This window comes from Octopus sinensis, linkage group LG4 (assembly GCF_006345805.1).
Source record: "Octopus sinensis linkage group LG4, ASM634580v1, whole genome shotgun sequence".
NCBI classification, from domain to species: domain Eukaryota; kingdom Metazoa; phylum Mollusca; class Cephalopoda; order Octopoda; family Octopodidae; genus Octopus; species Octopus sinensis.
Window position 1 is genome coordinate 119,348,428 of NC_043000.1, and position 24,121 is coordinate 119,372,548.

The 24,121-nt window shown below is 41.6% G+C and overlaps 2 protein-coding genes across 2 annotated transcripts in view; one reads left to right on the plus strand and one right to left on the minus strand.

Annotated features, from left to right (window-relative positions):
* LOC115210245 overlaps positions 1-2,319 on the plus strand; it is a 14,564-nt gene extending 12,245 nt beyond the window's left edge. The window contains exon 3 of the mRNA XM_029778721.2: positions 2,247-2,319. Coding sequence (XP_029634581.2) covers positions 2,247-2,304 — 58 coding nt within the window. The 3' untranslated portion in view covers positions 2,305-2,319. The remainder of the gene's footprint in view (positions 1-2,246) is intronic.
* Positions 2,320-7,315: 4,996 nt separating this feature from the next.
* LOC115210747 (transketolase) overlaps positions 7,316-24,121 on the minus strand; it is a 54,900-nt gene continuing 38,094 nt past the window's right edge. Inside the window, exons 9-12 of the mRNA XM_029779460.2 lie at positions 23,805-24,012; positions 21,616-21,830; positions 11,543-11,759; positions 7,316-7,758 (exon numbers count right to left, since the gene is read on the minus strand). Coding sequence (XP_029635320.1) covers positions 7,586-7,758; positions 11,543-11,759; positions 21,616-21,830; positions 23,805-24,012 — 813 coding nt within the window. The 3' untranslated portion in view covers positions 7,316-7,585. The remainder of the gene's footprint in view (positions 7,759-11,542; positions 11,760-21,615; positions 21,831-23,804; positions 24,013-24,121) is intronic.

Sequence of the window (24,121 nt, forward strand, 5' to 3'; positions counted from 1 at the left end):
TACTATTGACACATTGATTGCCATTAATATATGGAATATCAATATAACATTTAGACAAAAATTCTTTTACTTTGACATAGGGCCAACAATTTCAGGAAAGGTGATAAGTCTATTACATCGAGGCCAGTGTTCAACTGGTACTTATTTCATCGACACCGAAAGGATGAAAGGCAAAGTCGACCTCGGCGGAATTTGAACTCAGAACATAGTAGCAGACGAAATACATATTTCTTTACTACCCACAAGGGGCTACACACAGAGGGGACAAACAAAGACAGACAAACGGATTAAGTCGATTATATCGACCCCAGTGCATAACTGGTACTTATTTAATCGACCCCGAAAGGATGAAAGGCAAAGTCGACCTCGGCGGAATTTGAACTCAGAACGTAGCGGCAGACGAAATAACGCTAAGCATTTCGCCCGGCATGCTAACGTTTCTTATTTCTTTATTACCCACAAGGGGCTAAACATAGAGAGGACAAACAAAGACAGACAAACGGAGTAAGTCGATTATATCGATCCCAGTGCGTAACTGGTACTTTATTTATCGACCCCGAATCGATGAAAGGCAAAGTCGACCTCGACGGAATTTGAACTCAGAACGTAACGGCAGACGAAATACTGCTAAGCATTTCGCCCGGCGTGCTAACGATTCAGCCAGCTCGCCGCCTTAAAATATTTTCTACTCTGGGCACAAGGCCCGGAATTTGGTGGGGGGGGGGCAGTCGATTAGATCGGTCCCAGTACGCAACTGGTACTTAATTTATCGACCCCGAAAGGATGATATCCAGCATTTTGTACGGCGTGTTAATGATTTTGCCAACTCGCCGCCCTATACAGAATAAATATTGAAAATACTTTTGAAAATTAAAGGAATTAGAAGATGCATCTCTCGCTCCCTTACAGTCTGTTTGTCTTCACTCGTCCCTCCAAGAAGCAGTACCGCTCACTTTAAGAAGTGCTGCTCTAAACAATTAAACATTTCTACTTTCCAACAGGAATCGATGTCCAGTTGTCACAGTTCTCACCAAAGATCACATTCCTCATTTTTAATCAACTGACATTTGCGATTTCATATTTGGTTTTTTGTTGTTTTTGTTTTTTTTTTTATCACCAACAATCCCTGGACATTTTTGTCTCGATTCTTGCAACTCTTTTGCCAATTACCCGGTTTCCACGCGTAATCGAGATCGCAACAGTCCCCGCTGAATCAGTGGGGGCGGGGTGGCAGTCTGTCGCTAGGTGACTCATTTACAGCTGAGCGGACTTGAGCTGTTTTACTCAAGAACACAACGTACGGCCCGGTCCGAGAATCGAACCACGATCTTGTAATTGTAACACTTGGCCACGCGCCCTCTTTAGTTTTCCTTAATTAAGAATCTCTATATATATAAACGGCAAAATGTCTGTCTGTGTGTATGTGTGCGTATCCTTTATACAAACCCACAATTTTTCAGTTAGAGGGCTCGCACTTTCTATGGTCATTCAAAACCGTCCAAGGGTGGTCGTGCACATCTTTACATTTCCCCAGTCACCCAGCAAAGCCATTAAAAAAATCAATAGAAGTGACTTTTTTGAGAATTTTCTATCCAAAACCCAATCAAAATGCCCGAAACTTGATACGCCAATTGAATGCCAGCTAGCTGTATGTGATCGGTCGGAGATTTGGACAGTACACGCGTGTATGTGCGCACACACGCAGCTGTATACACTACCGTCAGAAATTAATTAGCACCCTTGATTTGCTCTTCACTCAAGGTATGTGCTGTCACCTAGTGGCCATATCTCGAACTATTGCTTTGTTGCGAGTTCACTGTTGCGCAGAACGATGACGTAACTTTGTTTGCAGAGCAGTTTGAGAGTCTACAGCCTTATGATGTTGACATAGCAGTGCAACAACTTGGAGTGCGGATGCAGACAAATCTTCCTTTGTTTAATAGATATAGGTAGCGCCTCGCAAGGACCGAAATCACACCATACTAAGTTTTCTCATCGCGTAAGACGTTTTGAACAGCTCATAGGTTAATTGATTTAACCTATTTAATGTAGAAATTTGAGAAGTGCTAATTAATTTCTGACGCAAGTGTATGCATGCACTAGCACTATGACCCGGCGTTGCCCGGTCATAGTGCTAGTTGTTATTAATGTTAATGGCTTTCTTTAGCTCGATCCAATTTTTATTGATTAAATATTCTTTTTGGTTCATTTCTAATATATTCTTCTCTTTTCCATTGCTGTTACAGAAATGATTCAATGGTTGAGGCAGGTCAGTTCTCATCCTCTTATGAGTCCACGAGATAAAACCAGAAAACCATAATTAAACATTAAATGGCATTTGAAATATTCTATATTACGTGTTTTGTCTTATTTGTTTTGGCTTTTGATATTTGCAACATCTTAAATAGCATAAGTACGCTTGTCACGATTGTCTTCAAACACTGCTTCTCAACCTAAGTGCGGCTATATATAGCTATGGTACGACCTCACCTGGAATTTGCATCACTGTCTGGAACCCCTATCTTGCCCAGGATATCAGAGTCGATTATATCGACCCCAGTGCGTAACTGGTACTTAATTTATCGACTCCGAAAGGACGAATGGCAAAGTCGACCTCGGCGGAATTTGAACTCAGAACATAACGACAGACGAAATACCTATTTCTTTACTACCCACAAGGGGGTTAAACACAGAGAGGACAAACAAGGACAGACAAACGGAGTAAGTCGATTATATCGACTCCAGTGTGTAAATGGTACTTATTTAATCGAGCCGAAAGGATGAAAGGCCAAGTCGACTTCGGCGGAATTTAAACTCAGAACGTAGCGGCAGACGAAATACTGCTAAGCATTTCGCCCGGTGTGCTAACGTTTCTGCCAGCTCGCCGCCTTTATTTTATTTTATTTTATTTTATTTTATTTTTTGGAGCAACGTGAAATGAAGTGATTTGCTCAAGAGCACAAGGCGTCGCCCGGTCCAGGAATCGAAACCACAATCTTACGATCATGATGCTAACACCCTAACCACGAAGCCACGCGCCTCCACATTAAATTAGAGAATGCCTTTGACAAGGTGCCACTAAGGAAACTAGACATTGGCGGATCATCTGCGAGGTCTGTACAAGATATGTACGAAGACGCAGCAAAGGAATCTACAGGGACAAATTTAGCACGAAAATAGGTGTCCATCAAGGCTCAGTCCTCAGCTCTCTCTTATTCATCATGTCCATTAGGCCATCACTGAAGTATTTAATTCTTACTCCTTTTTCCTACAAGGGGACAACATAGATAAGGGACAATACAATCTGATTGGGGTCAGATGGACGGATGGATATAACATAAAGATGACATTAAAAATTCACAAAAAATATAAATAAATCGAATAATAGGACAGAGCGGAGGACATTATGGATGGAGTGGGATGGCGGGTTCAATTCGGACCACAGAATTATTTAAGACTGGCTGTCCGTGGGTAGTCTTATATGCTAATTATCTAGTTCTCATAGTTGAGCCTATAGTGGAATTAAGACAATGAAAATTATCGCCATACGAGAAGGGAAAAGAATCTCAAATATGAAGAATTCTCCAAAAGTTAACCTTAAGAAAAATTTTAGTCTTGTGAAGAGATACAAGAACAGTCGAGGACATGTTTCTGCCTCAATAGATGTCATCCGAACGAAAATTGTTCTTCCTTATTTGCAGAGCCTAAAATACTAGACATAGTTAAAAAAAAACCCAAAAAAAAACCACATTTATGACCTGGGTCATTTGCATAAATTAAACAAAAATGAAACAGAAATAACTTAGTTGCCAGTGGCGTGTATACCAACAGCACAGATAAATACAGGTCTATAAGTATCCGGCAACGAATGAGGAATTTATTAAAATTTGTAGTTAAAATCATCTCCGCTTCTGGATGTATGTATATACACGCATGATTGGGTGACAAACACGCACACAGATTCTCTAAGGATGGAGATGATTTTAAAGAAAAAAAATCGCACGCACGCACATTGAAAAGGTTGCAAGACGCATCGAAAATTTTAGGAAAATAAAAATTTCAAAAAGTGGAAATTTTACCGGTGAGTGTGTTACATTATAAGGCACAAAAAGAAAATGACTCTCCCCAGACACAACAGAATATGCTTCAACTCACGAACTCATATAAAGAATCTTGCAAACCAAATCCAAAAACGAAATATATACACACACACACACACAATAATGAAGTCTTCATTCTGTATTTAATTAAAGCTAAACAGGCGCAAGCATGACTGTGTTGCGAATTTTGTTTCCCCACTACGTGGTTTTGGGTTCGATCCCACTGCAATTTTTCTTTATTTTTTTTCTTGTTTTGGTTCCTAGGACCCATAAGGCCGGCTAGCTAGTTTCCATAACGTATTAGTAACCGATGCCACGACATCCCCACTGAATAGGACGTCAGTCTATTGCAGAATTCCAGTTCTACAATTTTGAGCAGAAAGGACAAGTCAATTACATCGACTTCAGTACCTGACTGGTAGAGATGAAAGGCTAAGTCGCCAACCTTGAGCCAGAAGAAATACGCCCAGCATATTTTGCCCAATGTACTAACGATTCCACCAGCTCGCCGCTTATTTTATTTAATCATACCCAATAAAAAGAACCTTTAATTTAATCATCTGCAATAAAATAAATGCGCTTGGGCTACCTTAGCAAGTAAACATCATTTCAAATATATTTTCTAGTTTAAAAACACGCTTTGAAGTTTCTCAAGGGGAGCAACTTTTGTATCGACAACAGATCTGTACAGGTCAAATATTATCTAATTCGCGCAAAGGGCGGCAATCCAGCAGAATCGTTAGCACGCCGGGCGAAATGCGTAGCCGTATTTCGTCTGCCGCTACGTTCAGAGTTCAAATTCCGCCGAGGTCGACTTTGCCTTTCATCCTTTCGGGGTCGATTAAATAAGTACCAGTTACGCACTGAGGCCGATGTAATAGACTTAATCTCTTTGTCTGTCCTTGTTTGTCCCCTCTATGTTTAGTCCCCTGTGGGCAATAAAGAAATAAATATATAATTCGCCCTACTTTTATATGATGCAATAATTGTTTATTCAGGAAGAAAGGCCAGTAATTTTGAATGGAGGAGAGGTTAGTCAATTGTATCAACCCCAGTACTTGACTGGTACTTTATTTGGTAACTTTTTTTGGTTCTCACCCCCACCCCCATTAAAAAATTGGTTTATCTCCGTACTAAAAAAAATTGATTTTATATGGCGAAATTGGATTGGATTAAAACAGTTACATCCTTTTGATTCAATACTTCAGCACAAATGCTTAGCCGTATTTCGTCTGACGTTACGTTCTGAGATCAAATCCTGCCGAGGTTGGCTTTGTCTTTTATTCTTTCGAGGTCGATAAAATTAAGTACCAGTTGTGTACTGGAGTCGATCTAATCGGCTGGCCCCCCTTCCCAAAAATGACGTTAGGCCTCCTCAATAGCCATGGTATGATTTGTTATTAAAATTTCATCAGATTTAATAAGATGTTTGATTTTTTCCACTTTTCATGTTTAATTTTTCACTTTTTTTTTGTTCTTTATTGAGAATTAAGCAAGGTTCTCGGGGGCGGGGAAGGGCTTAGTCGATTAGATCGACCCCAGTGCGTAACTAGTACTTATTTCATCGACCCCCAAAAGAAAGGCAAAGTCGACCTCGGCGGAATTTGAACTCAGAACGTAGCGGCAGACGAAATACCAATTTCTTTACTACCCACAAGGGGGTAAACACAGAGGGGACAAACAAGCGGATTAAGTCGATTATATCGACTCCAGTGCGTAACTGGTACTTATTTAATCGCCCCCGAAAGGATGAAAGGCAAAGTCGACCTCGGCGGGATTTGAACTCAGAACGTAGCGGCAGACGAAATACCGCTAAGCACTTCGCCCGGCGTGCTAACGTTTCTGCCAGCTCGCCGGGCGAAATGCTTAGTCGTATTTCGTCTGCCGTTACGTTCTGAGTTCAAATCCCGCCGAGGTCGACTTTGCCTTTCATAGTTTCGGGGTCGATAAATTAAGTACCAGTTACGCACTGGGATCGATGTAATCGACTTAATCCGTTTGTCTGTCCTTGTTTGTCCCCTCTATGTTTAGCCCCTTGTGGGCGGTTAAGAAATAAGAAACGTTAGCACGGCGGGCGAAATGCTTAGCGTTATTTCGTCTGTCTATATGCTCTGAGTTCAAATACTGCCGAGGTCGACTTTGCTTTTCATCCTTTCGTAGTCGATAAATTAATTACCAGTTACGTACTGCAATCGATCTAATCGACTGGCCCCCTCCCCAAAAATTTCGGGCCTTGTGCCTAGAGTAGAAAAGAGTGTAATTACAAAAGCGGCGAGCTGGCAGAAACGTTAAGCACGCCGGACGAAATGCTTAGCGGTATTTCGTTTGCCGCTACGTTCTGAGTTCAAATTCCGCCGAGGTCGACTTTGTCTTCCATCCTTTCGGGGTCGATTAAATAAGTACCAGTTACGCACTGGGGTCGTTATAATCGACTTAATCCGTTTGTCTGTCCTTGTTTGTCCTCTCTGTGCTTAGTCCCTTGTGGGTAGTAAAGAAATAAGTATTTCGTCTGTCTACGTACTAAGTTCAAATTCAGTCAAGTCGACTTTGCCTTTCATCCTTTTGGGGTCGATAAATTAAGTACCAGTCTCATTAATAAAATAATTCAGTGTTTTCAGAAAATTACAGGACTCAGATATTCATCATTTAACGTCCATTTTCCCATGCTGGTATATATCAGACGGAATTTATCGAAGCAGATTTTGTATTCTCAGATATTTTTCCTGCCTCCAACTCTCACCAGTTTCCAAGCAAAATATTTCCCATGAAGACATTTTTCATGGAAAACTGGAAACGAACATGAAGGCTGATTTTTTAAGCTAATATTTATTATTCTCTCAATATCTTTAGCTGAACCGCTAAGTTACAGGAATGTAAAAACACCAACACTGGCTGCCAAGCGGTAATGGGAGGATAAATGCATACAGACACACACTCACGACAGGCTTCATTCGGTTTCCATCTACCAAATCCCCTCACAAGGCTTTGGTCAGCCTGAGGCAATAGTAGAAGACTTGCTCAAGGCGCCATGCAGTAGGACTGAACCTGGAACCATGCAGTTGGGAAGCAAGCTTCTTACAACACAGTCACCCCTGCATTGTTAAAAATTACCTGGAAATGTTTTCAGGCCCTGATGAAGGGCCTTACCTGCTTTAACGAAACCAGAAATTTTCAAGTAAAATAGCAAACTATAAATTGAAGGAATAAAGAAAATGTTTACCTTTCTCATGTTTTATTTCATAAAAGACATTGGTCAGTAGTGGAGGGCATGCTTTTTCAACATGAACCCTTAGTACAAACCAGTTAACTATCAAATTTATTTTTGTATGTTCGAAGAAAATAGTACAATTTCTCTATTTATGAAAATAAGTCGATATCAGCATACATGTCAAGAGAAATCAACATATACAATTAGTTATAAACAAGAGTGAATATGCTATCATTGATAGAAAGATATCACACACTTAGATTATCAATTGCACTGTCTACATGGACATCATTTGGTGCACAGCTTTCACGATGCAATTGGCACTTATTCCGTATTTCTCCATTAACTCAGCCGATTTTCCACTTCGTGGAACTTCCAGAACACTTAGTTTCTTCACTATTACATTTGGATAACCAGACATAGCACTACAAACAGCTTCACCAAGACCACCTGAAGTAAAAAGGAAAAACAAAAATGAACATTTACAATATTTACATTTGACGGATATTTGTCCTCATTTTGTTTGTTGTTAACACAACATTTCGGTTGCTATACCCTCCATCCTTCATCAGGTGTCATGGGGAAATTTTGAATCTGGGTTCTCATTCCTAAGGTATTCTTCGATGTTACCATTATTATTATTTAGGACTGTCTGGAATTGAACTTGGTATCTTGAGGTTAGTAGCCCACTCTCTTAACCACTATTTACAATATGGTTATTACAAATATCAATGTTACTCTTCTGAGTGAAAGAAAGATTGTATGATACGTGTATATACAAACACCAATTCTTCATGGGAGTGAGCCATGGGCCCTGGATGCAAGGGACATGCGAACGCTAGAGAATGAGGCTAGTATGCTCTGCTGGATGTGTAATCATCATCATCATCATCGTTTAACGTCGGTTTTCCATGCTAGCATGGGTTGGATGGTGCGACTGGGGTCTGGGAAGCCAGGAGGCTGCACCAGGCTCCAGTCTGATCTGGCAGTGTTTCTACAGTTGGATGCCTTTCCTAACGCCAACCACTCCGTGAGTGTAGTGGGTGCTTTTTACGTACCACTGGCTAGACTGGCAATGGCCACGATCGGTTGGTGCTTTTTACGTGCCACCGGTACAGTAATATAAGTGTATATGGCCAACGGAGTGTTTGTGTATTGTGAGAGAAATTAGGCACAAGAGGAATTAGATGTAGTGTGCAATAGAGAAGACTGCACTGGTTTGGTCGTGTGGTGCAGACAGATGCTGACAGTTCCATAAAGAAGTGCCAATCTTTCAAAGTAGATGGTAAACATGAAGCAGGAAACCCAGGAAGACACAGGATGAAGTACTGAAGGACATCCTCAAGACACTGAACCTTTCAGATGAGGTACCTGGTACCTTGCTGTACTCAACAAGACCCATCCTACAGAGCAGAAAATTACACTTCCTCTAAAAAGTTTGGATTTTATTTTCCATGCACAAAATTTATATAAAACGGTCAAAAGTTTTTAACCATTTAGCTTTTAAATTACTGTCAAATGCAATGCTTATTTCATCATCATCATAGTTTAACGTCCGTTTTCCTTACTAGCATGGGTTGGACGTTTTGATCGGGGTCTGGGAAGCCAGGAGGCTGCACCAGGCCCAGTCTGATCTGGCAGTGTTTCTACAGCTGGATGCCCTTCCTAACGCCAACCACTCCATGAGTGTAGTGGGTGTTTTTAAATGCCACCAGCACAGAGGCCAGAGGAGGCTGGTAAACAGCCACAATTGGTTGGTGCTTTTATGTACCACTGACATGGACGCCAGTCAGGCGGCGCTGGCATCTGCCACATTTGGACGGTGCTTTTTACGTGCCACCGGCACAGGTATCATAACTACAATTCCATTTGATTTTTATCTTGCTTTTATCTTGTAGCTTCGAGATTTCAATGATTGTGTTTTTAGAATGACATCATAGAATGTGAAAAGCTGAATCCAGCTAGTTTCAATGTAAATTAATAATATTTGGGCCAAAAATTGATTGATTTAAATGATAAAAGTTTAATATGTACAAAATTACAAAAACAAGACAACTGAAGTAAAATTTGAAGTTCAGAATTACTGATGACAAATAATGAGTTTTTAAGATACAAGGTAAACTAGAGGAGAAAATAGAAGGGTTGATAAAAAGAATGTGCAGAAAGGAAGACTGGAATACGATCACAGACAGACAAATAGATTTAGACTTAGAAATCAGTAGGTACCAGCATGGTTGTATTAACTTGGAAAATATTTAAGAATTTGGATGGATTCAGGGAATGAAAAGAATACCTTTCATTATAAAGAGTGGATTTAAAACATAAAAGGTTCCTACATAAATTACAATGGTAGTTTTACAATTTACCATAAATCCTCGAGTATAATCCGCATTTTTTCCCCAAAATTTAAAGGTCAAAATCCCTAGTGCGTACTATATACAAGGTTAAAAATGAAAATTATTTTCTAAGCAATGTCCGAGTCTCTATTTACTGTCAGATGCATTTTGTGATGTCAGGCGCGAAAATACCTTAAGCTAAGCCTGAAAGCAATGAAGTCATAAAAGAACCATCCATAACTTGCAGTAAGCAACATTTATTAAACGTTATTACTGTTATTTCTTTATTTTCTGCAAACAAAATGCACAAAAAAGCTACACGTTTGCATTATGTTCATCATCATCATCGTTTAGCATCCGCCTTCCATGCTGGCATGGGTTGGACGGTTCAACTGGGATCTGGGAAGCCAGAAGGCTGCACCAGGCCCAGTTTGATCTGGCAATGTTTCTATGGCTGGATGCCCTTCCTAACGCCAACCACTCCATGAGTGTAGTGGGTACTTTTTACGTGCCACCGGCATTATATATACAATAATAATAAAGGACGTTACTATATACAGTTTTACAAACCAGGGACGTTATACAAATGACCTTGACTTAAGTTAGAGAAGGGGTGCGTATTATACACAAGATTTAGGTTTTTCAGATGTACAGCCCACTAAAAATCCCCTGCGTATTATACTCAAGGGCGGACTATAATCGAGGATTTACGGTAAAATGAGAAATCTGGTATAGAAGAAACAGTCACAGGCAGTTATCAAAAAGTTATGAAACTTTTACAAGTAATGTAAGATCTAGAATCCAGCTTTTCCCTCTTAAACAAAAACTGCCCGCAACTAGAGTCCCTCATGAACATGCCAAATGATAGGCCTCACCATGACAAAAGTCCATCTTAACCCTTTAGTTACTGTATTTATTTTGAGAGGCTCTGTGTCTCTTTCAATTACTTTCAATATAACAAAGAATTTAGTAAAGTAACTTAGTTAAGCTAGTGTTAGGAACATAAATTGTGACTAAGGTTTGATGGAAGATTTTAATTCAGAACTTTTGAAAACAAGACATTTGTACTACAGAGCCAGAGGCAGTTTCAGCCAGGTTGGTATCGAAAGGGTTAAGAATTGTTTCTGTATTATATATTTTAACCCTTTTGTTATCATATTTATTTTGAGATGCTCTGTGTTTCTTTCAATTAATTTTAAATATAACAAAGAATATAATAAAATAACTTAGTTAGGATTCAACTAGTGTTAGGAAAATAAATTGTGACTAAGGTTTGGTGGAAGATTTTAATTCAAAACTTATGAAAATAGGACATTTGTACACAGTGCCAGAACAGGTTTCAGCCAGGTTGGTAACGAAAGGGTTAACATAGCTAGAACTGCATTTCAATGACTGACTCTTCACTTCAAAGTCAGGAAATACTTTAGCCTCCAAGAATTATCGATACACCATAAAACTCAGCTGAGTCCTATATAAACTGAGAGTACAGAGTGGTTACAATAAAATCCACATGCAAATGATCAATAAATGGTAATACTACCATGTGGTGACAAACATGTAGCACTGAGTAGTCACTAGTAACAAGTAGAATCATCATCGTTTAACGTCCACTTTCCATGCTAGCATGGGTTGGACGATTTTGACTGAGGACTGGCAAACCAGATGGCTGCACCAGGCTCCAATCTTGATTTGGCAGAGTTTCTATAGCTGGATGCCCTTCCTAATGCCAACCACTCCGAGAGTGTAGTGGGTGGGTGCTTTTTACGTGCCACCGGCACGTAGATTATTAATAATCCAGTAGGTTACTAGTAAGTGCATTTAATATCCCTAACCTATACGACATAACAAATGGAACTTCTTCCTTAATCTAGACCCAACAAATAAAAAAGAAAACTTACCTTCGGCATAATGATCTTCCACAGTCAAAATCTTGCCATTTGTCTTCTTGGCACATTCATAAATGGTTTTACCATCAATAGGTTTCACAGTGAATGGATCGATGATGGTTATAGAAATGTTTTCAGTTGCCAGTTGATCTGCCGCCCTGACAGCTTCAAGCAGGGTTACACATGCTCCAATAACGGTTACTTTGTCACCTGAGGCTTGACGAACAATCTGAAATGATTTAAATAATTCTATTCAAATTACACAATTTCAATCATTAGAAATTAAACATTTTTAAACAAACTGCATGTGCCCCAGCATGGCAACAGCCTTAGAGCTGAAACATATAACAGAATACATTTAAACATAATTGGTTTCTTCATAAGTTGAAGTCACGTGGCCTAGTGACTAGGATGTTGCCCTCAGGATCACAAGGTTGTGGTTTCGATTCCTGGACAACGATAGGCATGGTTGTATGGTAAAGGGTTCAGTCCCAATATGTGGCACCTTGGGCAAATGCCTTCTATTATAGCCTCAGGCCAACCAAAGCCTAGTGAATGGATTTGGCAGTCACTTCTGATACAAGATCACCTCCCCAATGCCCCCACTCCTCTCAAAAGAGCCTTGTCTTGCAAGTTACTTGGTGACCCTGCCAGTGATGGTGTCACATAAAAATCATCCAGTCCACACTGTAAAAAGTGGTTGGCATTTGGAAGAGCATTCAGCTGTAAAAAAAAAAAAAAAAGAAGGGCCAGGAGTGGCTATGTGGTAAGTAGCTTGCTTACCAACAACATGGTTCCGGGTTCAGTCCCACTGCGTGGCATCTTGGGCAAGTGTCTTCTACTATAGCCTCGGGCCAACCAAAGCCTTGTGAGTGGATTTGGTAGACGGAAACTGAAAGAAGCCCGTCGTATATATGTATATATATATATATGTGTGTGTGTGTGTGTTTGTCCTCCTAGCATTGTTTGACAACCGATGCTGGTGTGTTTACGTCCCTGTCACTTAGCGGTTCGGCAAAAGAGCCTGATAGAACAAGTACTGGGCTTACAAAGAATAAGTCCCGGGGTCGATTTGCTCGACTAAAGGCGGTGCTCCAGCATGGCCACAGTCAAATGACTGAAACAAGTAAAAGAGAGAAAGACCTCGCCTGTGCTGGTGCCATGTAAAAAGCATCCAGTCCACTCTGCAGAGTCGTTGGTGTTAGGAAGGGCATCCAGCCATAAAAACCATGCTAAAACAGATAGCAAAGCATGATACAGTCTTCTGCCTTGCCAGCTCCTGTCAGCCATCCAACCCATGCCAGCATGGAAAGCAAATGTTAAACAAAGAAGATGATGATGATGAAATAAGTAGGTAATATTTTTGCCTCTATATCAATATCAACCATCATCATCATCATCATCATTTAGCGTCCGCTTTCCATGCTAGCATGGGTTGGACGGTTCAACTGGGGTCTGTGAAGCCAGAAGGCTGCATCAGGCCCAGTCTGATCTGGCAGTGTTTTTCTACGGCTGGATGCCCTTCCTAACGCCAACCACTCCGTGAGTGTAGTGGGTGCTTTATACGTGCCACTCGCACAGGTGCCAGACGGAGCTGGCAAACGGCCACGGACGGATGGTGCTTCTTACGTGCCACCGGCACGGGGGCCAGGCGAGGCGGGCAACGGCCATGATCGGTTGGTGCTTTTACGTGCCACCGGCACAGGGGCCCAAGTGAGGCTGGCAACGGCCACAAACGGATGGTGCTACGTGCCACCGGCACGGGGGCCAGGCAAGGCTGGCAACGGCCACGAACGGATGGTGCTTTTTATGTGCCACCATCAATTAAATGTGGCAGCCATAATATGGAGTGTCACAGCTGGCAAAAGCCTGTCAAGCAAACTTAGTCAATCTGAATCAGTGTCAAACCAAGGGTTGCCAAACTTTTGTGACCATCAACCCCCTTTAGCCACTTCTTGCCAAATGAACTGGTCTAAGGGAGATAAATCAGTCAAGCCTCAAACGGTATTTTAGCATTTGCAAATTAACTTATTGCAACGGTTTTCTTCCTCAAGTTTGAAGTGGGAATAAATGCCATCCACCAGTGAGCTGAAGGGGCTGCCCAATGAAGCTTAACGTTTTAAGGATGCCAAGTCCTTTAAATAAATAATATTTATCTCTCACCATATAGAGTACGTTTTGAATTTTCTATCACGGAACAGTACAGACACACACACATATATATATATATATCTTTCTATATAAACGGCAGTTTGTCTGTGCGTTTTCTGTGTGTCTGTTTTCTCGTACCCTCACTCTGACCACGGCTTTCAACCGATTCTGATGAAACTTGACACACACATAGCCCAATGTCATAATTCAAAACTAACGCAGCGAAAATTTTGAAAAGTTCCCCCAGTTCTGAAAAAAATCGATAAATTCGACATGGGGTCGAGAATCAGAAACCCAAACCACAGACCGTCTAGGGGACGCAACTCCACATTTTTTAACTCTCAAAAAAAATTTACCATCATTTTTTTCCCATTTTTTTGCTATTTTTTGGCTATAACTCTCTAAAAATGCTTTATAGTTATTTCCCTTACAAACCTGAGCAACGCCGGGCGATACTGCTAGTGGTATATATATATATATATATTATATATATATATATATATATATAAATAATTAATCACCATTTAACGTCTGCTTTCCATGCTAGCATGGGTTGGACGGTTTGACTGAGGACTGGCGAACCAGATGGCTGCACCAGGCTCCAATCTGATCTGGCAGAGTTTCTACAGCTGGATGCCTTTCCTAACGCCAACCACTCCGAGAGTGTAATGGGTGCTTTTACATGCCACTGCACAAGCGCCAGCCAGGCAGTACTGGCAATGGCCATGCTCAAGTGGTGTTTTTTTACGTTATACATATATACAAATATTTAAACATAATTATAATTAGGGTTCAGTTAATTGCTTCACCACATACCGAATTTACAAACAGGTGTTAAAATTCCTTTTCTATTACTATAAGAATCTCCATGACAGTAAACATACTTTTTTACAAAGTATGTGGTGAAGCAATTAGCTGACCCCTAATTATAATTATGCTTGTAATTTTTAAATATTTGTATAATTTTACCTATAAAGGTTATTTTAACGTTCCGATCTACTTGGTGAAATTATTAATTGATTGATTAATTCATTAATTTAATTGATAAATTTTACCCTTTCATCATCATCATCATCATCATCGTTTAACGTCCGCTTTCCATGCTAGCATGGGTTGGACGGTTCAACTGGGGTCTGGGAAGCCCGAAGGCTGCACCAGGCCAGTCAGATGTGGCAGTGTTTCTACAGCTGGATGCCCTTCCTAACGCCAACCACTCCGAGAGTGTAGTGGGTGATTTTATGTGCCACCGACACAGGTGCCAGACGAGGCTGGCAGACGGCCACGCTCGGATGGTGTTTTTTTTTTATGTGCCACCGACACAGGTGCCAGACGAGGCTGGCAGACGGCCACGCTCGGATGGTGTTTTTTATGTGCCACCGACACAGGTGCCAGACGAGGCTGGCAGACGGCCACGCTCGGATGGTGTTTTCTTATGTGTCACCGACACAGGTGCTAGACGAGGCTGGCGGACGGCCACGCTCGGATGGTGTTTGTTACGTGCCCTCAGCACGGAGGCCAGTCATTGCGGTACTGGCTACGGTCACGTTCGGATGGTTTTCTTATGTGCCACCGGCACTGGTACCACAAGGATACAAATTCCATTGATGTTCATCTATTTTGATTTGGTTCGATTTGATTTGATACGATTCGATTCGATTCTCACTTGCCTCAACAGGTCTTCACAAGTGTCACAAGAAGGAAGGTATGCACAGGTGGACTGACTACGTCCCAGGTAGGGGCCACGGATTATGGCTTCACTAGTCTTGCCGGGTCTTCTCACGCACAGCATACTTCCATAGGTCTCGGTCTCTAGTCATTTCCATGGTGAGACCTAACGTCCGAAGGTCGTGCTTCACCACCTCGTCCCAGGTTTTCCTGGGTCTACCTCTTCCACGGGTTCCCTCAACTGCTAGGGATTGGCACTTTCTCACACACCTCTCTTCATCCATTCTCGCCACATGACCATACCAGCGCAATCGTCTCTCTTGCACACAACAACTGATGCTTCTTAGGTACAACATTTCTCTCAAGGTACTAACGCTCTGTCGAGTAAGTACACTGACATTACACATCCATCGGAGCATACTGGCATCGTTCCTCACGAGCTTACGCATGTCCTCAGCAGTCACGGCCCATGTTTCACTGCCATGTAGCATAGCTGTTCGTACACATGCATCATACAGTCTGCCTTTTACTCTGAGCGAGAGGCCTTTTGTCACCAGCAGAGGTAAGAGCTCCCTAAACTTTGCCCAGGCTATTCTTATTCTAGCAGTTACACTTTCAGCGCACCCACCCCCACTACTGACTTGGTCACCTAGATAGCGGAAACTATCAACTACTTCTAGTTTTTCCCCCCGAAAGTGACAGAAGTTGTTTTCTGCAGATTTTCGGAGGTCAGTGCTCCAGAGCACCTGCCACATACAAAAACTATCTTCCCAGTTAGCCTACCTTTGACATTGCTGCACCTCTTATGTGTCCATAGCTTACACTGGGTACATCTTATAGAGTTTCTACCTACACCTTTTCTACAGATCGAACAGGGCCATCTTCCTGATGATATTTGTGGGTTTTCTACCTTTCTACTTATTAGTACTTTGGTTTTAGCTAGGTTGACTCTAAGGCCCCTCGATTCTAAACCCTCCTTCCACACCTGGAACTTCTCCTCCAGTTCTGATAGTGACTCAGCGATTAGAGCGAGGTCGTCAGCATAGAGGAGCTCCCAGGGGCAACCGGTCTTGAATTCCTCCGTTATTGCCTGGAGGACTATGATAAATAGGAGGGGGCTGAGTACTGAACCCTGGTGGACCCCAACCTCTACTTTGAATTCTTCTGTGTACATGTTGCCAACTCTAACCTTACTTACGGCATCTCTGTACATGGCTTGCACAGCCCTCACCAGCCATTCATCTATCCCTAGTTTCCTCATTGACCACCAGATGAGGGATCGGGGGACCCTATCAAAGGCTTTCTCCATGTCAACAAAAGCCAGGTACAGGGGCTTATCCTTGGCTAGGTATTTCTCCTGCAGCTGCCTTACCAGGAATATAGCATCAGTGGTGCTTTTCCCTGGGACAAACCCAAACTGCATCTCATCTAAACTAACTCTCTCTCTAATTAGTTGGGCTAAGACCCTCTCCGTAACCTTCATTACCTGATCCAACAGCTTGATACCTCTGTAATTATTTGTATCCAGGGCATCACCTTTACCTTTGTAGCAGTTGACTAGTATGCTGCTACACCAGTCATTGGGTATGACTCCTTCGTGTATCACCTGGTTGACTATACGGGTGACTAGGTTATAGCCGACACTGCCAGATATTTTGAGCATCTCTGCAGTAATTCCTGATGGGCCTGGGGCTTTCCCTGTCTTCATGCTCCTAACTGCCTTAGCTACTACGGAACTATCAACTCGGATAGCTGGTCCCTCTGTTGGGTCAACATTTGGCAGACTCTCTTTATCCCATTCATTTTCTTTATTCAGCAAACTTTCATAGTGGCATCTCCAAACCTCTCTCTTTGCATCCTCATTTAGCGCAAGTGAACCATCATCCATGCGAACACACTTCTCTCCTACCACATCACGATTCTCTCTCACACACTGTCTTGCAACACGAAATACCTCAAGTCTTTCATCCTCACGGCTCAGAACATTGGCAAATTTTTTCTTATCCGCTTCCCCTCTGGCTATATAAACCTGTCTCCTAGCTTCCCTTTTGGCTGTCTGATACAATTCCCTGCTACCACCGTTCTTCCAGTCCTTCCAAGCCTGTCTCTTTTGTCTAATAGCCCCGTCAACCACCGTGTTCCACCACCATGTTACTCTGGGTCGAGATGGTACTTTGCTCCATCCACAGATCTGGTCAGTGGCTGTCAGCAGATTGTCCCGTAGGAATCTCCAGTTGTCTTCCACATTAAGTGAAGCTATATCCCCTTCTATTTCGTCAGAGGCTTCGAGTAGTATGTCTCTAAATCTCTGTGCATTTGCAGGATCTTTAAGCTTCCAGACCCTTCTCCTCCAAGCTGGTCTTCTTCTGGGCGACCATTTAGCTCTGATCCTGAAGTCGCTAACTACTAATCTATGTTGGGGAGTACATTCTTCGCCTGGGAAGGTTTTGGCATTTATAATCAGCCCTCTTTCCCTTTTTCTGGCAAGGATGTAGTCAATCTGGCTGGTGTGTCTGCCAGAACGGTAGGTGACTAGGTGAGAGGTGGGTTTCCTGAAGTGGGTATTGCAGACCATAAGGTCATTTGCATCGCAGAACTCCAGCAGCCTGGTTCCCTCCTCATTTCGAGAGCCAAAACCGTGGCCTCCATGGATGCCATGGAAGCCCCTGACATGTCGTCCAACATGTCCATTGAAATCACCTGCCACGAAGAGAAGGTCACTGTCATTTGTCAATGAGGTAGTCCGCAATAGGGTGTCATAGAATTGGTCTTTTTGTCCTTCCGGTAGCCCTGGTTGAGGGGCATATGCCGAGATGATGGTAGCTGTCCTATGGTGAAGAACTAATCTAATTTTAATTACTCTGTCACTTATTCTGACTACCTCGATTACCTTTAATTAATATTATTATTATATATATATATATATATATATAAGAGAGAGAGAGAGAAAGAGAGAATCAATATTTAGTAAAAGCAAATGAATGACGCTTAAGAGTTTTGTGCATTAGCACTTATGAAAGGGCCCTTGAATCATTCTGTTGCCCCTGCTGGATATTGACTTTATATACACACACACACACACACAAAAGCAAACATAAAAAGAAATTTCCAGCAATGCTCATTGATATGTTCTGTTTTGCCTTTTAGTAGCTTCACTGACTTCAGAGAGCTACCCTAATTAAAACAGATTTATATCCGTCCTTATAGATTAAGAGTTCAGACTGTTTTCTTCTGAATCTACATCTTTGGACAAAACTGCATCCTCTCTGGTCAATTCAATAAACACCTTTCTCTCGAAATTGCTTGTTTTGCATCTTAATTAAAAACTATTATAATTTCATTTTTATATTTTGTTTTATATTTTTAAAATATATAATATGTGCAGGAGTGGCTGTGTGGTAAGTAGCTTGTTTACCAACCACATGGTTCCTGGTTCAGTCCTACTGCGTAACATCTTGGGTAAGTGTCTTCTACTATAGCCTCGGGCCAACCAAAGCCTTGTGAGTGGATTTGGTAGACGGAAACTGAAAGAAGCCCGTCGTATATGTGTGTGTGTGTGTGTGTATATGTTTGTCTGTCTGTGTTTGTCCCCCTAGCATTGCTTGACAATCGAAGCTGGTGTGTTTATGTCCCTGTTACTTAGTTTGGCCAAAGAGACCAACAGCATAAGTACTAGGCTTACAAAGAATAAGTCCCAGAGTCGATTTGCTCGACTAAAGGCGGTGCTCCAGCATGGCCACAGTCAAATGACTGAAACAAATAAAAGAGTAAAAGACAATATATACACACATATGCTGGTGGCACGTAAAAAGCACCATTTGAGCGTGATCATACCAGCATTGCCTTACTGGCACTTGTGCCAGTGACACGTGAACAAAACATTCAAACGAGGTCGTTGCTAGTGCCGCTGGACTGACTCCTGTGCAGGTGGCATGTAAAAAACACCATTTCGAGCATGACCGTTGCCAGTACCACCAGACTGGCCCTTGTGCCGGTCGCACGTAAAAGCACCCACTACACTCTCGGAGTGGTTGGCGTTAGGAAAGGCATCCAGCTGTAGAAACTCTGCCAGATCAGATTGGAGCCTGGCACAGCCATCTGGTTCACCAGTCCTCAGTCAAATCGTCCAACGCATGCTAGCATGGAAAGCGGATGTTAAATGATGATGATGATGATGATGCACAAACACAGCATCCATGACTTTCAGAAACATATTTCCATGTTTAGAATTGCTGAAACATGGAATAAACTACCAACATTAGTTGTTAGCAGTTGGGGCACTATGTTCTTCAAAACTACCATGCTTCAGGAAATTTACCTACACTGCACCTGATGCTCACCTCTCACCTTTATTAACGACTCATTCACTGTTCATTTTCTTCTGTGTATTATTCTATGTACTGTATATGCACTTTTGGTTACCTTTTCTGATAAGCTGTAGTGCACCTGAGCACTGTATACAATAAATTTCATTGTTTTATCTGGGGAAAGGTATCAATCATCATCATCATCGTTTAACGTCCGCTTTCCATGCTAGCATGGGTTGGACGATTTGACTGAGGGCTGGCGAACCAGATGGCTGCACCAGGCCCCAATCTTGATCTGGCAGAGTTTCTACAGCTGGATGCCCTTCCTAACGCCAACCACTTCGTGAGTGTCATTATACTAATAACAAAAGCAGCCTTGAAGAAGGCCTGGAATAGAGAAGGTATGTCATGGATGAAGTCACAAATGGCAATGGAAGAATAATTAGTTGATTGGTTAAATGGTTAACCAATTGATAAATAATACAAGTCAAAACATCATCGTCATCATCGTTTTATGTCCGCTTTCCATGCTAGCATGGGTTGGACGATTTTCACTGAGGGCTTGTGAACCTGACGGCCGCACCAGGCTCCAATCTTGATCTGGCAGAGTTTCTACAGCCGGATGCACTTCCTAACACCAACCACTCTGAGAGTGTAGTGGGTGCTTTTTACGTGCCACCAGCACAGGGGCCAGCCAGGTACTGGCAATGACCTTGCTCGAATCTTTTTACACATGCCACTGGCACAGGTGCCAGTAAGGCGACGTTGGTAACATCATGTTCATTAACCCTTTCAATACCAAACCGCCCAAAACCGCCCGAAAAAAATTTTGGTTAATGTGACCAAACCACCCAAAGCCGCCCGAATTTACCTATTCATATTTAAATGAGAATATCAGAGCAAATCTCTTTAGTACATTCGTGAAAACACATATTATACTTCGTAAACAGTTCAACTACAGTTTTGTACAAAAATCGAAGTGTAATTTTAATTCCGTGAATTTTGGGAGATTTTTTTCCGAAATTTGTTCCTATTGTGTTTTCAAAATTTGTAATTCTGACAAAAAATGGATACGAATTTCATTATATCAAGCAGCGAGTCAGAATTCGAAGGATTTTCTACTGAAGACCTTCATAAATCTAACTCTATGACTGAAAAAAAAAAGCACGTGGTATTTGATAATGAATCTGATGTTTCATTTTCCAAAAGTGAAAACAGTGAATCCGAGAGCTCCGACAGCAATAAAGAAAATGAATTGGCACCCAAATAGAGTGAAAATTTAAAAACTGTTTCTTTCGGTGATTTTTCTGAAGAAACTGGACCAAGCCACAGACTTTCCCAGAAGAGTAAAGCCTTAGATTATTTCTTTTTACTTTTTCGAATGAGCCTATTTGAAATCATTACGGCGGTTACCAACCGTTACGCTAAATGTAAACAAAACGAAAGAAAGGATACTTTGTGGTTTCCTACAACCTTAAATGAAATTAAGGCTTATTTTGCCATAAATATTATTATGGGTATCAGAAAGTTACCCAGAATAACAAATTCTATAGTAAAATTTTGTTGTATACCCAATTGAATATTAGCTAATAACCCAGTTTCTATAGCGATGATTGAACAAAATTTTAATAATTTTATATTTTGTTGAATTTACCTGTATCTACCTGCAATTAGAGTCACTTTGTGACAAAAATTATAGTATAGAATTGGTTGAGAACATTTCATTAAATTATCTTCCAAAATTCATGTTAATATATTGATAAATAAAAAAGTTATAGTTGTTTAATGAAACCAGACTAAATTTATGATTACGTTAGAAATTAATTGAAACACATAAGGGGTGTATTTTGGTCAGAAATATAGTAACGAAAGGGTTAATGGCTTGATGTCCCTTGAGAGATACAACATATTTATAATTTGGAAGTGGAGAGAATCTCAATTTAGATTTTAAATGGCACTGACCTTGGCTTGTCCAACCTGAAACGGTTCATCGTTTTTATAGATGACAGGAACACTTGGTCGGCTGGTTCTAATAAAGCAAATTCCTTTTGTTGCTGCAGCCAATTCTATGGCACGTTCACAAGAGACAGCATCACTGGGATAAAAGACAGTGGAACCAGGAATACTACGAAACATGGCAATATCTTCAAGTGCCATCTGTGATGGACCATCTTCACCTGTTCAGAAGAGTGAAAAAGGAAATGAAATTAAAGCATTTATATTAAATCTTGTGAACTAAATCTTAGTCGATTGGTTTACAGACCCAGGAAGACCTGGGATGAAGTGGTGAAACACGAACTTCGAACTTTAGGCCTCACCAAGGTAATGACTAGTGACCGAGACCTTTGGAAATATGCCGAGCATGAGAAGATCTGCAAGCCAAATGAAACTATTATGTCATGGCCTATGCCAGGGGCGTAACCAGCCCACTTATGCGTATTTTTTTCTTCTTTGGACACAAAAACTCTGCTTGCGAAGACCTGTTGAGGCAAGTGAAATCAAAATCAAAATTGATGATTGGCGCCGTGCTAGCAGGGTGCAAAGAGCACCATTCGAGCGTGATCAATGACAGAGCGGCTAACTGGCTTCTGTGCCAGTGGAACTTAAAAGGCACCATTCGAGTGTGATCGTTACCAGCGTTGCCTTACTGGCACTTGTGCCTGTGCTAGTAGGGTGCCAAGAGCACATCAGAGCGTGATCGTTGCCAGAGCAGCCAACTGGCTTCCGTGCCAGTGGCACGTAAAAGGGCACCATTCAAGCGTGATCGTTACCAACATCGCCTTACTGGCACCTGTGCTGGTGGCATGTGTAAAAAGATTCGAGTAAGGTCGTTGCCAGTACCGCCTGACTGGCCCCCATGCCGATGACACGTAAAAAGCACCCACTACACTCTCGGAGTGGTTGACATTAGGAAGGGCTTCCAGCTGTAGAAACACTGCCAGATCAAGATTGGAGCCTGGTACAGCCATCTGGTTCGCCAGCCCTCAGTCAAAATCGTCCAACCCATGCTAGCATGGAAAGCAGACGTTAAACAATGATGTCCCCATCAGTTTTCAAATGAATATTGGCACCACGTAAAAGGCGCCATGCTCGTGCCATGTAAAAAACACTACACTCTGCATAATGGCTGGCAACAGAAAAGACATGCCAAAGCAGACAACTGGAGCCTGGTGCAACTCTCCAGCTCTTGTCAAACCGTCCAACTAATGCCAGCATGGAAAAATGGCCATTAAATGATGACAAATCCAACAAAAACTGGAGTATTCAATAAAATATTCAAATGTATAAAAGAAACCCAAATCACTACAAACATTGATAAATAATAAATTAATAACATCAATGTATCTCCCTATTATTCCAGTTTATTCTGACCAATCTGTGAAAGATCAACATCTCAAAGACAACGATCTTCTCTATTGCTTTGTACATTGTCCAAATTATCCTATTTTGGACATAAATACTTCTCTATTCTTTTGTTCTTTTATTTGTTTCAGTCATTTGACTGCGGCCATGCTGGAGCACAGCCTTTAGTCGAGCAAATCAATCCCAGGACTTATTCTTTGTGAGCCTAGTATTTATTCTATCGGTCTCTCATGTCGAACCGCTAAGTGACGGGGACATAAACACATCAGCATCAAGCGATGTTGGGGTAACACATACACAAACACACACACATACACGACGGGCTTCTTTCAGTTTCCATCTACCAAATCCACTCACGAGGCTTTGGTCAGCCCGAGGCTATAGTAGAAGATACTTGCACAAGGTGCCATGCAGTGGGACTGAACCTGGAACCATGTGGTTGGTAAGCAAGCTACTTACCACACAGCCACTCCTGCGCCTATGGACAAACATGCTTTTCTAGGAAGACTGAAAATGAACACTGCTTGTATGATGGTGATGCTCATTTACAACCAGTAAGGATACAAACAGTCTTACACGCATTATGGGCTTCTTCCAGTTTCCATTTACCAATTCCACTCATGTGAGTATAAAAGAAAACACTTGCCCAAGGTGCCTCAAAGTGGAAGAAAGAGCCCCAACCAATGCGGTTATGATGAGATACCCCTATCAACACAGTCGCTGAAAGTAATAAAATGAAATTAGTCAGATAAAGGAATCTAGTCAGTGAAATAAACATAGAAACTTACCAATAGATATGCCAGCATGGGAACCACAGAAATTAGCATTAGTCTGAGAGATTGCTCCCATTCGGATTTGGTCAAAAGCTCTTGAAAGGAAGCAAGCGAATGTGCTGATGAAAGGAATTGTACGATCACGACAGGCACATCCAATGCCAACACCCACAAGATTCTGTTCAGCAATGTAGCACTCAATAAACCTACCAGGGAAGGCTTTCTGCAAATAAAAAAAGAAAAACATGCCATCAACGTTATCCAAGGGAAAGGCGAAGGGGCCGATACAGCATGGTACAAGTGAATCACAACATATTTCAATAGCTAGAGTC